This window comes from Actinia tenebrosa, unplaced genomic scaffold, assembly GCF_029948245.1.
Source record: "Actinia tenebrosa isolate PJP-AT-01 unplaced genomic scaffold, QUT_ActTen_1.0 PGA_scaffold3__52_contigs__length_22856419, whole genome shotgun sequence".
NCBI lineage: Eukaryota > Metazoa > Cnidaria > Anthozoa > Actiniaria > Actiniidae > Actinia > Actinia tenebrosa.
Window position 1 is genome coordinate 11,560,116 of NW_028292580.1, and position 16,192 is coordinate 11,576,307.

Sequence of the window (16,192 nt, forward strand, 5' to 3'; positions counted from 1 at the left end):
TGCTGGCTGTTCAGCTGGACCGTTGTCGACAATGAAAACAAAAATTGTCTTGAGACTTCCTTTCGAGGGGTCCCAGAAAACACAATCCAAAGATGGTTTTGACATCAGAAGAAAGAGCTCATTAAATAATTTTATAGTTGTATTGGGCTCCAACAAAGATGGATTTAAAAGCGTCACTGCTTTTCCAGTACGAGTAACATGAAGAAGAGTGTTAGAACTATGCAGATTCAAATGGAGGTCATTAACAGTAAGAGAGGACGGAATGCTTTCACGTTTTGTTATCAACGTCTTCATGAACAGGTGGGTCATAGGTGTCACTGCACCTGTTCTGCTTTGGTTCCAATCGTGCTCTGGGCACTCGATGGTCTTCCAAGCTTTTCCAGGCTTTTGAACAGGAGTTATTTCACCACATACAATTTTTTTGGCATCTTTAGAATCGATAAGTACGTTGTCTTTTCTTTTGTCACTTAAATCGCAAATATAATTTACATTGGCAGTGCTGTAGTGGAGATTTACTACAAGTTTATTTACAAGAGTTTTGGATTGGTGGTGCAAGGAAATTTTAGCGTTGACTTCCTTTCCATGATGATGTATTAAGGTGCTTGCAGAATTTTTTTAATATGTCATTGTGTAGTTGAAACAAGTACTGAGAGAAATGTGAAAAGAGGGAGGTGAAACGGCGTTAATTACTTCTAAAGCTTGCCTCATGAAAGTGTTGTTATCTTTACTTCTAAACAACACATCATTCTTTAGTCGGGGGTGTGCCTCTAATCCTCCTCCTGAATTTTCTCTTTGATCCGCTTCACCAAAAACGTACTCTAAAACACTGGCTAGCTCAGGCCATTCCTCGCACTTCATCATTCTTCCTCTACTTTCTATATTGAGTTTCATTTCCTTATCCTTTCTAGCTTTGATTATTCTTTTCTGGAGACGGCTTTGCTGACTGTTTGTCATGTCGTTACGGACACATTGGGACGTAATCTTGATGTCAAGAAACTTTGAAATATTACCTTTAAGCTCGTCTCTGCAATTCATTACTGCGGTCTTATTTTTTACGCCTTGGAGTTTTGAAACGAAGTTAACACTTGTAGCATGTGTGAAAATTCCTTTAAGAATGTCTCGATCCCTTTTGGTATCCATCATCTCCAGAGACTTGTTGAAAATTCCTCAAATTTTCTGATCTATGTCATTGTTCATGGAATATTGGGAATCGATAATTTTTGCAACTGTTCTATTACTACCTCGAACGTTTGGTTTCTGTTTTCCATAATTTACGATTTTCCATTAAGATAAAATTGTACAATGTTAAAGTATCGTCCGAAATAAGAAAATAGGTATGACGAAGGCATGGCACGGGGTTTCTCTGAGAAGATTCCTTCACTTTCTTGTTTGGCTGCGACGTATACTTTTCCTGCCTCCTGAACCGCAATGACTGCAGAAGATTTGATAAAGTTTCCCACAGCCAGCAATCCCGATAACTCAGCTGTTCTTTTTCTTCCAGTTTTAATAGACATCTCTGTAACTATATCATTAATGTTTTTTTCCATCGTTCCTTTCGCAATGCCAAATTGAAACCTGTTCCCTCCATTTCTTGAATGTTTATTCGTTTCCGTCGTTTGACTCCAATTCTTTGCAGCCAACCTACCTCGCTTTCCCAACCAGTTCTTTGTGACTGCATTCATAGCTATCTGCATGTCTTCGGGTTTGTCATGATATCTTAAATTTTCTTCTTTGTGTTTTTTATTAATTGCTATTCCTCTTCCATCATCTTTATTTGGAACATTAGTTGCAGGCCTCGCAGTCTTGTTTCCCCTCGCGTGATACCATTTTCGCGAAACTAATGGAAGAGATAGCAAAGATTTAAGATTTCCGTTTTCGTCATTGGTATTACGAAGCTCCAATTGGTTACCTCTAGTATTATACCAAGACCGTGACAAACTTTGCATTGAAACGTAAAAGAAGTCATCTTTGTCTTTGCTGTTCTCGTCACTATCAATATTCACGGGAGGTACAGAGGCACAGGAGGGGGAGGCAAGAGAAGAATTATCTACACCATCGTCATCTTTGTCTTTGCAGTTCTCGTCACTATCAATATTCACAGGAGGTACAGAGGCACAGGAGGGGGAGGCAAGAGAAGAATTATCTACACCATCGTCATCTTTGTCTTTGCTGTTCTCGTCACAATCAATATTCACAAGAGGTACAGAGGCACAGGAAGGGGAGGCAAGAGAAGAATTATCTACACCATTGTCATCTTTGTCTTTGCTGTTCTCGTGACTATCAATATTCACAGGAGGTACGGAGGCACAGGAGGGAGAGGCAAGAGAAGAATTATCTACACCATTGTCATCTTTGTCTTTGCTGTTCTCGTCACTATCAATATTCACAAGAGGTACAGAGGCACAGGAGGGGGAGGCAAGAGAAGAATTATCTACACCATCGTCATCTTTGTCTTTGCTGTTCTCGTCACTATCAATATTCACAGGAGGTACAGAGGCACAGGAGGGGGAGGCAAGAGAAGAATTATCTACACCATCGTCATCTTTGTCTTTGCTGTTCTCGTCACTATCAATATTCACAGGAGGTACAGAGGCACAGGAGGGGGAGGCAAGCGAAGAATTATCTACACCATCGTCATCTTTGTCTTTGCTGTTCTCATCACTATCAAGATCTATATACACAGAGGCACGCGGAATTGAGCACTTCTTTTTCATCTCTTGTTTCCTTTTTTTCTGTGGTAAAGGTTTTCTTTTTTGTTTCTTGCCAGTGCTAGAAGGTACTAGTGGTGGAAAATCAAACTCTGTAAAAATAGTATCGTTTTGAAATGGAAAAATAGGGCAGAAATGGTTCGGCTGGAATGCTTTCCTTTATTGTTATCAAGATTGCCGTCTCTAGTAAACATTATGTGAAGTACTCCGTTGCCCCTTTTTTTACCATGAGGATTAATAAGGCCATGGAAAAGTGGTCTGATGGCTAGATTTAACTCTGGATATACGGAAAAGATTGGCATACCAACGATAGATGAAAGCACCATCATATGTATTAAACCAGACCAATTTCTTTGTATACATGTTTGTGTTGCTTGTTGTTTTAAGCAATGAAGTCTTTTATGTCCATCCATTACGTCGACCAACAGAGACATCACGAAGCGATGTTGTGCTGTAGTTTGTAGTTGCGTCTGTAAACCTTTGTTGGTAAAGTTACATGTTTCATGTTAAAATCGTACAAAATCCTGAGATTAATTAATTTATATATATAACATGTAATATTAATTTTCTTTGCATAATTTAAATTTTCTAATATTCCTTTCACCAGGAAACCAAAACATAGAGCTACATATTTAAATTCGCTTAAAGAATTAAGCAGCAAGGCACTTTTTAGCCAGAAACAAAGGTTCAACGAGAAATGTTGACCAGATCTTCATATAGATCTAACCGAAGGAATTATCGCTTTTCGCGGGAATCTATTTTAGAGCACTTAGCTTCATTAAAGTAATAAATTCTTGAAACCATTTCAAATCTAATAAATATCGATTTTCGAAATTTGAAATTTGAATTTTTTTTTTTTTTTACTGTTCGCGCCCGGAGTCACGAGTCCAAATTTCTAGTGCAAACGTAGATTTAAACGTCCATCAAATCTTTGCCAACTGACTGAAATGTCAAAGGCGAAGTCGGCCAGGGTAGAAACTGGACTTTTCGGTTCCCTGGAAATAGCCTTACAAGTTATGAAGTTACAAAATTACGAAGTTAAAAAATTACGAAGTTACAGACTAAGTCAGTATCTGTCATATTTCTGTCAACATATCGTGATTGGCCCGGGTCGCACTAGGTTTGGTAGAATTTGGTGTCTTAATCCGACTGAATCTGTCATCGCAAGACGATTTCTAGTGCGACCGTAAATTTGCCCGTCCACGAAAAATTTGCCAAGCGACCAAATTATCAAAGGAGCTGTCGAACATGTTCGAAGCTGGAACTTTTGGTCAAAGTTTCTCTAAACAATAGAAATCACAGCGAGAACTGTCATCGCTTGTCAGTATGGCTGTTAGAATAAAACCAGAGAGCGATTATTATGCCCCTAAAATGTGTTCTGAAAGGATACAATCCTACAAAAACTTTAAAAAAAGATTATTTTCTATCAATTACGAGTTGATTAGTGACTGCGGGCTGATACATTTCGATTCAAGACATTCAGATATCGCATCGTGTAAAACCAAATCAACTTGTTTAAAAGTTATAGAGTCAAAACTACAAGAAGGACAACAAATGAGCACAGTTTTAGGTACGCATTGATTACGCGCCCGTTACTACTTCTGTTGAACGTTGACATTCAAAAATCGGTATAGATCTCTAGTGCGACCCTGTTCAAAATACCAGACATTTGTTGTTTCCGGTGTCAGGGTAAAAACTTTGTGGGGACTTTGGCGTGCAAAGTTTTAAATTTGGCTTCACTTGTCATATATTTACAGAAAACCAGAAGCCTTTATATGTCTGATCAACTGGAGTGGAATTATTATTTCTGTCATTTAATATGAATATCTGCTTTTTCGGCATGTACTGTTGTCTTTGCTTACCTTGGATGATTTGCGTAGAAGTCGGCATTTAAGAATAACTCTGCAGCGGTCAGGAGACGAAGCACAGCATTTAAAATTTCTTCTCCACATAGTAGTAAAGAAACAGAATTAAAGAGACAGTTTCCGTTGCCAGTTGACTTGATTGGTGTGGAATCGGGGGGAATATCTCTTGGCATTATGCACCTAGATAATTCATCAATTTTCCACGTGCTGTCCCATGTGCTTGTCTGATCACTCTTCGGGAGATACTTTTCATATACCTCTACAAGGTAAAGAGCAACATCTCTATTTCCAGCTTCAATTGCTCGCTTCAAAGTAAACAAATCTGCGCTGACGGTTTTTTTCACTTGGAATATTCATTTTTAAATTGAGTAACTCCGTAATCCGATGCAAGCACTCACTTCTACTACTACCGAAGTAATAAGTGATAAATACAAAACAATGCCGACTTTTATCTATGTGCGACGATTCGCCTTACCGTGATAATTGTGCCAATCATTTACTGAGTCGGTCATTGTGCGAACCCCGATTTGGCAGCTGTACATTAAGAAATTTTGGCCGTATAATAAAAGAAATCAAATAGTATGTGCCCAAAAAATGATGTTTATTCCTATGATAGAATCATTCCATAAATGCGAGAAAATAGAAACTTTCAAGAAAAACTAATTACAATTTCTTAACTATTTACATAAGATCTTATAAAACATCAATATCATGTTCTTCTTTGATATTTTTTGCCAGCCCCTCAGTTTCATCAGGCGTGAGCTCTTCTATTTTTCCGTCATTTGTCCCCGTGTCTTCATATTTAGCTTTGCCCCGGCCTACCCAATTTAAGCTTTTCACTAGATCAGCCTGAGCAAGTTTCAGCTTAGAAAATAAGTCATGAAGTACGTTTTCTTCAGCTTCAATGATTTCCTTTTTTTTTACAGTGACTTGGTTTAGCTCTACAATTCTTTGATATGCAGCATTTCGATCAAAATCTGCCTTCGAAAGTTTTTCATTATTTTTCAGTAGGTTTTGTTTCCTCTGCTCGCCTATTTCATCATTTATTAAGTGTTTATCAGCTTCTACTTTTAGTAGTTCTGTGTATCTTAGAGTCCATTCAGTGTCAATTATTCCATGTTGCTCCTGAATGGACCACGAACCATAAATGGGATGCCTGCTAATCTTTTTTCCAAAATCGTTCCAAAATTCCCTTCTTTGCCGCTCAAACCAGGTGATGCTTGGCGTATCAATCTCTACCTTGCTGTAGGTCTTCATTCGCTTCCGTGGATCCAAATTGGATTCGGAAGGATCAAAACATCTTTTTTGAGGTGGAGCACAACAATTACCCGATGTTGAAGGCCTCTCAGTAAATCGCATGTGAACTTGGGACACTGGTGGCTGGGAATTTTCAATATTGGTCATCACTTGTCGCAGCCGCAGGATGCTCTCTTGTTTCGTGGACAACGATACCATTCTATGGGTGAACTTGAAGATTGCTTTCATGCACGGTTTTTCTTTAGAAATTAATTCTCTTAATTTCTCAAGCGTCATCTAGAGCGATACTCGGAAACTCTATAACTAAATCTTGGTTTTCGTCGATCACATGCACTGTTGCATACATTTTCTGTGTCATACTAACGGTATAAAAATTATAAATGAATATTGGGTCAAGAGAGGGTGTTAATAAATACTGGAGAAGAAACCGGAAATCACAGCTTGCATAAGATTTCACGGAACACACAGACTTTTCTGTGTTAATCCTTATAGATTACAAAATACCGGAAATAGAGCTTTGTCGGACCCCTCTGACAGAAATATGATTAAAAGTTGCTTTCGATCTTTATATGCATAATTACTTTGACAATGAATCCGAAATTGAGCTCGCGGTAAATTATTAGCCTTCCCGCCAACTTATCCCGCTATTTGAGCGTTGTTTACACGAAGGAAAAAGGTCTTAATCGGGCAGGAAAATCACATGAAATCATGACGTCAGCGTATTCGAAAAGTTCCGGTTACGAAATGTTAAGTTCCGTTTTTGGTGGAAAATTGTTCCGGATTCGTCCGGACTAGTGTGGACGGAAGGCCTAACCGGATAAATAAAGTTGTGGATTCAAATTTATCCGGCATAGTGTGGACGGGGCCCAGTGACCAGCAAAAACAGAACCAGCAATTAAAAAAATTATTCTTCATTTTTTCTTACATTTCGTTTCTTTGAAATTATACCAAAAATGTTCGTAGCACCATAATTTTTTTTTCTGGGATTGATCCTAAAAATAGTCATGGAATTGAATTATGCTACATAAAAGATTACTAAAATTCGTAATTTCAAATCAAACTAAACAAAGGAATGAACAATAACAAGGATATCATTTAAAAAAGGTAAATTCAGTTTAAACCAAGTATTTAGCTTGATTTTTTAATGTTTTTTCTTAAAGCGTCTTGGGCTTTTCTTAGGGTACTTCGAGCTATATCGAAATTCGATTGGAGTTCTCTTAGTTCAATCATTTGTTGCTCGGTCTTGGCAGACTTAGTCTTCATTAGCTCCTTTATCTTGTCACTTAGAGTTTCACACTCTCTCTTAGCTAATTGAAATCTTTCTTTATTTTTTTCTAATGTTCCTTTCTTCATACTCGTGGATGCCATACGGACACCACTGCTTTCTCCTAAAAGGATTTCAGTTTTCTTTAATCGCCAAGCCTTGTGTATTTCCTCATAAATTTGAGTTTTTTTCAAGTCAGACTTGGCAAGAATTTTGGCCTTTGCATTCCAGAAGATTCGCCTTTCTTTTTCTTTGCCACGTGCATCTTCAATCTCCTTTTCCTTGTATATTTTGATCCCTTTAAGTAGCCATGCTTCGGGTGATTTAAGGCCCATTACAGTAGCCTGCTCAGGGATAGGTTCCTTGTTTGGTTCTTTTTCACAGACTTGCTTCACAGAAGAGGTTGATGTGGGTGGGCACACTGATTCACCAAGGTCGAAGACGGTTTGTTCTTTCTTTTCCGGAGGATATGTAGGATCTCTTTTTTCCTCAACAAAACGCATGTAGTGGCCTTCTCCCTCAGTGTATGAGACCGCTTTAACTGCGACGTGTGCCTCTTGTCGTAGGGAAATACGAACGCCAGATGAAGGAAAAAGGAATCGAAAATCGTGGGGCAGCAAATCCGGAACTTCTTCCATTATTCTAGTTCTCAAATCCGAAAGAAAACATTCTGGATTAACTTCAAAAAGAGAACTGGAAGGCACATCGTTTTCATCATTTTTCAAAGTCAAAACATCCATAATTACTTGGTGATGAGTATAGTTTAAACTTGCGCTTTTATGCTTCCCTACGGATGAAATCCAATTAGCGAAAACAGCCCACCCATTATACTCGGCGTATTAGTCATATCCGCAGGAAATAGGGAGGATCAAACCAATCAGTGTTAGCCATACACATCCCACTACGAGTGTGCATCAACGAAATTATTGATATATAAGGCAAATCTAAAATATGTCCGCTCTTTTTGTTGGTGTGAACAGTGTTTTAAAAGGGTTTCATGCCACTCAAGCTGTGCTTGAAGTGGGCAAAGAATATATTCTGACGAAAATGAATTCCGTGCATGATGAGAATGCATTTTTTGTTTTAAGTAAGGATGGGACTATCCAAGCATCTATGCCAAGAGAGCTGGCGAGACTTATTGTTCCATTTAAAGTTCGGGGGCAAGTGTTGTGCATCGTGTGGTAAGTAAAAATTCATATTAAAAAATAATAAAATAAAAATAAAAATGCAAAAGCTTGACGATTTTTTTTTTACTATTTTCAGTTCCCCCACAGCCGGCCTCAGAGAATCAAACAAAGGTTTATTTGAAGTGGGAGGTGGCATTGTCATGCCTTGCATTTACTGCATACAATGCAAAAGCGAAAACGTTGCCCGGACTCTTGCAGGAATTATCCCGAATAGTCATCTGCGCAAACTAAAGGTTAGTAGGAATCAATATATTAGTCCGAGGTTGGCAAACATTCACGTCTTCATTACGACAAGTAATTATATACCCATCAATCATATGCGACTTTATAAGACACACAGTGACAGCGGCTTTTCAGAGTGGCGTGGAGATAAGTGTCATTTCAGTCTATTATGTTGTCACGTTTGGGAACCTGATTCAAAATTTTGTAAATACTATTGACCCAAGACTCGGTACCCACAACAAACTCTTTTTGGACAATGTAAAGCATTCGGCTTGCCATTGCTACTTTTAATACGAAATGATTGAATTTGAACTGATTTTGAAAATATGTTTAGGAAGTTTGTTTGTCGCTAGATAACTATGAAAACTATTTTACCTTGGTTGTTTTTTTCAAGCCGATTTTTTATCCGTCTATTTGGAAGTGTTTTCAAATGCCGTTGTTGCTGCCGTTGTACGTGTTGAAGTATCATCTAAATATTACTAAAACAAGTAAATTTATACGCGTCTTTTTATAAATTTAGGAACAAAATGATAATATAAAGGATCAAGAAATAAATGTCGGTAGCAGAAGCTCCTGTAGTGCACAGGATTCGGAAGACTGCAAGGACAATGAAAACCACGATGACAGTGAAGAAAGCGATAGCTATCGATATCGGGAGCAAGACGACCCTGGACAAGAAACGTTCTATGCAGAATACCAACAAGCCCAAGAACCAATTGACTTTGACGAGGAAGACGACTACGATTACGATCTGGTTCCATCTTCAGTATCCCCCCCAGGCATAACAGATGATTGGGATGTTTATTTTCAAGGATTACCCCAACTGAACCAGCTGTAATATGTGTATTTGGTTTTAAATTATGAAATATGAAAAGACATGAACAAATTCAAACTTACATGTAATAAATCAATACTATTAGTTTTTACTATGTTTGTGTCTTAGAATTTACCTCATAATTTTGAATTTTGCAAACTATTAAACATCGTATACTGTTTTAATACTGTTTGCAGTTGCATTTTGCCGTATACGAGGTCTACATGTTACAATTAAAACCAAAAATTTTGAATCTAAATCAGTTATATACCCATGTGGGCCACGATCGATAATGAGATTTGCCACTTTTTCCGATATATTTGCTTTGCATTGAGTAAAAGCAGATATTTCAAAAAATTTTGAAATTTTACTGAAAACCTGACACTTTCTCATCTTCCTGTAATTCCAGTAAATTAATTAGTTTATTAATTTTAGTTGATTAATTAATCTTCCCAAGGATAATTGACGATTTTAATTGACCCCTTTCATTTCTATCATTGAGTTATCCATCTTTTAACAACATTGCCAGGATTCCAATCAACCATACAATAAACCATAACTTGGATTTTCATTTCAGACCACCCCTCCCTTGGATTTTCCAAAGAACTCAAGATACCCCTCCCTTGGAAATCCAACGTTTTCAGACCACCCCTCCCTTGGATTTTCCAAAGAACTCAAGATACCCCTCCCTTGGAAATCCAACGGTTTTAGACCAACCCCTACCTTGGATTTTCCAAAGAACTCAAGATACCCCTCCCTTGGAAATCCAACGGTTTTAGACCAACCACTCCCTTGGATTTTCCAAAGAACTCAAGATACCCCTCCCTTGGAAATCCAACTTTTACAGACCACCCCTCCCTTGGATTTTCCAAATGTCCTCAATAGGGGGCGTGCGGACTAAAAATGCAACTGCCCAATGTTTCTCTTACTAATCTTGTAATCTTAAATTTGATCTTATATTTAATTTATCTTCATTTGCATTTGCTATGAGATTAAAATTTCCTTGAAGGTAAAAAATATGTTTGGTGAAATACATCAATTTTATTTGAATGCAAACAGACTTCATATTTGATAAGTGAAAACACCCTGTACTTTAAAGTGCATATAAGGGTTGGCTGGTTTCACTTTCCTATTAATCGTTAAAATTAGTTGATTAATATTGATTAGTTATCGGTAGTAGATGGTTAATCGATAGTTACACGAACATAATATTATCGACTATCATCAATTAGTGTATCATCTGGGCTGCCATATTTGTCCGATCGATTGAAGAAATTATACATTTGCATTTTTTTTGAATGAATCGTAAATCTCACTCGTCTCAAAAGCATACGCGGCTCGCTTTAAAATAAAAATGCTTCATTTAAAACGTAAATACAGGCCAATATTTGCTCAAAACTTCTCTCATAATTGCTTTACATTTTATAATTTATAGACTTTTTTTAATGAATCGCTTTTTCTTCAAACTGCAAAGATCAAGCCCTGGAATGTGTGTAGCAAATTATTTATTTTGCTTTTCAAATCGAATAGAATCTTAAAATAAATGATGCTTTGTACTTCATGTTCCTTTGTGAGTAGACTTTGAAGCCAAAACAGTGCATATAAATACAGACTTTGAAGCCAAAACAGTTCATATAAATGCATAAATATAGGCTATAAGACTATATTGTTAAGTTCAAGAGAATAATGAGTGATGATGAATGAATTTACGATCACTTATATCATTTGAAACCCTGTTCTCCTAATCGATCTTCGCTTGTTCATGCAAAATACTGTTCAAGTAGATGAATCACAAATAGATAAACCAAAACAAGCTTTGCCCATGAAGTTCAATGAAAATTCTTAGAAATAATCGCTTCAAAATCATGGGCTATGTTCTTGGTTTAAAATCCTTGTTTATGAAATTGATTTCCAGTTCCGCTGTCTTGAATTATGGCGGTAAACGAAATAGAGCATGCGTAGACATAAACTTTACACGTGATCTGCTAGCTCTGCCCTCTCTTAATCACTTGACAGACATTGATTGACATCTGGTATATAATAATTGATTGGAATATAGATGGGAACCCTATAGGAGATACTGTGTCAAACCTGCAAAGGCCTCTTGGGTAAGTTCCTGAAGACCCCTGGGTAACTATTGTGCAACTTTGCCATTTTGTTGCTAAAGTCATTTTATAGCTGGTATACCACAGGTATCCCAGCAAATATATCTGGTAAATGTCGCAAAGACAAACAATGCTTGCCTTGCATCGTGTGTTAGCAGCATCTTTAAAAAACGCCACAGTAAATGGATAAAATGATTAAGACTGTGAAACCTCGTTATCTCATACTACTCAAATTTTTTTTGCTTCTAGTACTTAAGAAGACGTTGCTGTTCTTGAACATTATTGGTGAGTAAAATACCTGAACCTCCACCTTTATCTGAACTTTGTTGCTATTGCGGCAAACGAAACTTTGATATTCAGATTCTATCGCTGTAGTTTACTAAACTGTTGTAACCGCTATGTGCATCCTGAATGTGTCTTAGAGTTTTTGCATTTTCAAAATTCTAACGAATGCACCTATTGTTATGAAACACTAGTCATGAGAATTAGAGATTTTGATCATACCGCTATGGATTACTCCACCTTTGAAAATCCTCTTGAATTCCGTAGACCTCAAACCGTTTGAAACTTTTCTTGAAAAACGTTATCATACTCATTGTCAGAAAGTATGCTCTGAGAAATTATCGTACATAAAACTTCTTAATTGCCTTTGTGATTATGGATCTAACCCTATGCAAAAGTATGTCTGCAATTTTCCCGATTACGAATCCTTCACACAGCGCAGTACTCTTCATAAAACTCAATGTTGTACTGTAGATATTAAAACACCCAAAATACACTGGGGAGTTTAGATCTCTTTTTTTCATTAGGACATTGCAAGCATATCCGAAATACCTCTATGCTCAAACTCTGTTAATATTTTCACATTTTTGATTTTATTTAAGATCACTGCCATATTATTTTATGAATTGCTTACATTTATACTTCAATTAATAATAATCACATATGAATAATGGCAAAAAGGTATTAAACCGGCAAATCTAAGTTAAACGAACGCTTAACTGGATGCCTCATATATTTGTCTAATGCTTTCCTACATAAAGTCCATATGTCTCTTCTTTATGTGGTTAGTACTGGCTGTTAAAAACATATTGCTGAATAAGAGCGATTCGTTCAGGATCTAGTTGCGTTTTCCTGCCCCCCCCCCCCCCCCCCAAATGTTTCTACCGACTAACTCAGTAGGATGGAACATTATTCTTAAACACTGCACGGCAAAGTTTCGAATAGATTTCGAAATGTATTCCCAGATGGTCATCAATTCCAACAAGATACGAATAACGACCCGAAACACAAAAGTAAACTAGCCATGGCATTCCTTGAAAATGATATCAACTACTGGCCCATGCCCGGGGAATCTCCAGATCTCAACACCATCGAGAATCTTTGGCACATGCTGAAACGCCGTGCTTCATCAAAATCGAAATAGTCAGTATTTGCATCTATTTTAGAAGCATTTAGTGTGTTAAAAGAGTTGAAATTGAAATTTGGCTTGTCCATTTTTCACTTTTCTAGTTCAGCCTCTTCAAGGAGCTTGAGTGTATGTGTCATTTTTTTTATCTGTCTGTCCTATTATTGATGATAAATTTGTAAGTTATTGTAAAAACATTTCTTTTTTTGCAGCCATAAACTTACATGGTGAGTGGTTCTTGTTGGTTTTCTGTGTGTTGGATGGAGATGCTGCTGCTGCTAATAAACAATAACAATAATCATATATATAAATCATAACTGCATTCATACACTAGAATTTAAATGCATCATTGTCATCTTTAGTTATCAACCCAGATTTCAACGCAAGCCGTAGAACAGCTTCTTGAAACAGCTAGAGGCATGGCTCATGGTAGACAAATGATCTGTAATCTGCTCATCAAGCTTCTTTTTTCTTTTGCGTTCCCAATGGATTGTTCCATAAAGAAAATAAGACTTCTGCTGCTCCTTCATCCCACTCGTGTAAAGGTTTTGGAAATGTGATGTTTTATTTTTGATTGAAGAAAGCATGGCTAGAAAACCAAAATCCAATAAAGAATTGTATTTTTGGAACAAATCGTCAATGTTTAGAGAGGACATCTTGGCTTGACTTCTTCTTAAATTGCAATCGTACATTTCCCCTCTCACGATAGAAGCAAATTTTGAAATCATGCAGACTCAATAAAGACAATTTTGATAGATTTTAAGATGGTACATCTATGTGACTTTTATCCCTTACTTCTGGGGATAATTTTAGCATCTGACCACCTAATACACATTTTACAAACATTGAGACATCCTTTTCCTCTCCAGATACTTTATGCATTCCACCAGGTAGAACCTCCTCCACCACACCGATTTCATTTAACATTTTGAAAGAATCTTTTCTTTTTAAAGTGCTTTTCCACATCTTGTACTTGGTATACCACTTTGTCACCAACATTGAATGAAGAGGCACATCTTGATCTTTCTATGTTCTTCTGGATGGTACATTCGGTTGATTCCAGGACATTAACAGTGCTGTTATACCCAAGAAACTGGCTGATGTCACTGGTTTCAAAACACTCCAAATTTTCATCTTTGTATTTTGAGAACAACATTAGGGATGGTGCCAAAGGATGAAGCCAAAATGATGTCAGAAGTGATGTCAGCTACTTCAGATAATACATCCTGTAAAAGACTGTCATCAGGACAAAAAGAATCAATTTCTGGTAGGTCTTCCTCAGCTCTTTTTGAAGCCATTGTAATCATAAAAGTAATGTCCTAGTCATGCCGATTTATCGTAAATACTCTTCTAAATGATACTGTCTTTACAAATAAATATGCATTTAAACCAAAAGAGCATAAAGAGAGGGAAACTTCTTATCGCTCGCGACATGTGAATTCCCATTTAGGTTATCTTTAGTAACTGGCTGCAGTATAGTTTTGGCCACACCCCACTCCTACGAGTCAAAACATTGTATTGATAGGCAAAGTAGCATGGCCAAAAGATGTGTGGAAAATGTAATTTTACTCGCCGAAAGCTCTTCATTTCTATACTTTTTGGTTTTTAAAATTCGCTAGTGACTCATCAGAAAAGACAGCATAAGCAATCCTGATCTTTTTGCTCTTTCATAATAAACCATAAAAAAAATTTTATTTCGAATATTTAGAGATATGCTAAAGATGTACAGCATAGTTTTTTTTTTGAAAAAATGACATTTATTGCACCGAAACCGGACATTTCTGCTTTATTTTAACCCGCTAGGACGACAAAAAGCTACAGTTTTCTTCAAGATTTACTTTGTTTTTTCCTCAAAAAAAAGTGTTTGGTTTAATTCCTGATACAAACGAAACGTCTTTCCTCAAAATTTGAAATATTTTTGGCGGAATCATTTTTTCTTTTCATGACTTGATGTCTTGTCTTGCAGCTCATGATGGTTTTTTTACTCGCAGGATTGTACGGGGACCCCCTATTTTTTTGTGCTCATTTTATTTGTTTTACGCTACTTTATCATCTGGCACTGAAGTTTCAGAAAATTGACATTTACTTTGCATTTGCCCGTGAACGTCATTAATATAACATGAACATAAATTGTTTATACTAATTGCAATATCTTTTAGTGTTGACGAAAAACTGTTAAAACCATGACAAGAATCAGTGTATCTATCACATGTTGGGAATAAAACAATAACTCACCCCAAAGAAAAAAATTGCTGGCCTCCAGGTGAACTTCCCAGTATTCCTGACACTGAACAGTGATGTCTCTTACCCTTGACGTAGGTGGTAACGAGGACCTATTGAATATGCATTCCATTGTTGTTCAAAGGCCCCTTTCAAAGGAATGTGTTTATAGTCTGGGAGGGGAGCCAGGCTACACATCGCCGGCTTTGGTTATGACGAAATATTTGTAAGAGTAAATATATAAATGTATTTTCAATGTAAAGAGATTTTATTAATCTGGAACTCTTGATTCCTCATTATTTAATTCTATAATTTTCCATGTTTTTTTTCAGTCCAGTCCAGTCAATGTTTTACAACATGCCTTAGTTAAAAGCAAAACCTTCAATCCCATTGGGACTAAGGGTGCCTAAAATGTGAATAAGCCGCATTTGTTTGGTCTTGTGACAGTCATTGTTGTCAATGATTAAAGAAAGAATGAAAACAATTCAGAGAGAGAATGTCAGAAAGAGAATGGTTATCTTGATTAAAATGACGGAAAACAGGTTTGGTCAGATCGTTATTGAGGAAATCATAAAGATGATTGCAAATGTGATCACTGTGATGGTGGTTAGTCTCACCCACATACAAAAGATTACAGCGATTGCATTTTATACAGTATACTATATTTTATAGACACTTTGGGAGAAGGGTTTACGTTTATGAGTGCTGCAATTGTCACAGTTGCTGTTCGCACATTTGTGCCGTTGCTTGTCATCCTCCGAAGGGCATAAAGTATCAGAAGTAACATCTGAAAGGTGTGAGTAAACTTTCACTGCGTTGACAGGATCATGTTTTCTTTGATAGTCCATACATTGCTTGTATAACATATTGATCTCAACATGAGAACGACAGCAGCAGGAGTTTCTATCCTTGGTTCTAGCAGATATAACAAAAAATATTTAACACGATTCAAATTACATCTTGCCCATCTTTAAATCTGGATAAACTTCTTTAAAATCACGATAAACTTTTGAGTCTTTTCTAAGATTTGTTTCTCATGCTCCAGGTAATCTTTGGGATCCAAAAGTTTTCTTGCCACGTCTCTTTTATTGCCTGTTGGGCGAGATATTCCTTGGTCTTCCAAAATGCATACGCTAACTTTC

At 36.9% G+C, this 16,192-nt stretch overlaps 1 protein-coding gene across 1 annotated transcript; it reads left to right on the forward strand.

Moving 5' to 3' along the window:
* The first annotated feature begins 8,090 nt into the window (after positions 1-8,090).
* Positions 8,091-9,396, forward strand: LOC148908639 (uncharacterized). The gene is made up of 3 exons (XM_089036063.1): positions 8,091-8,275; positions 8,358-8,514; positions 9,024-9,396. The coding sequence occupies exons 1-3, from the start codon at positions 8,142-8,144 to the stop codon at positions 9,339-9,341; spliced, it is 609 nt and encodes a 202-aa protein (XP_088892189.1). The 5' UTR covers positions 8,091-8,141; the 3' UTR covers positions 9,342-9,396.
* The last annotated feature ends 6,796 nt before the right edge of the window (positions 9,397-16,192 follow it).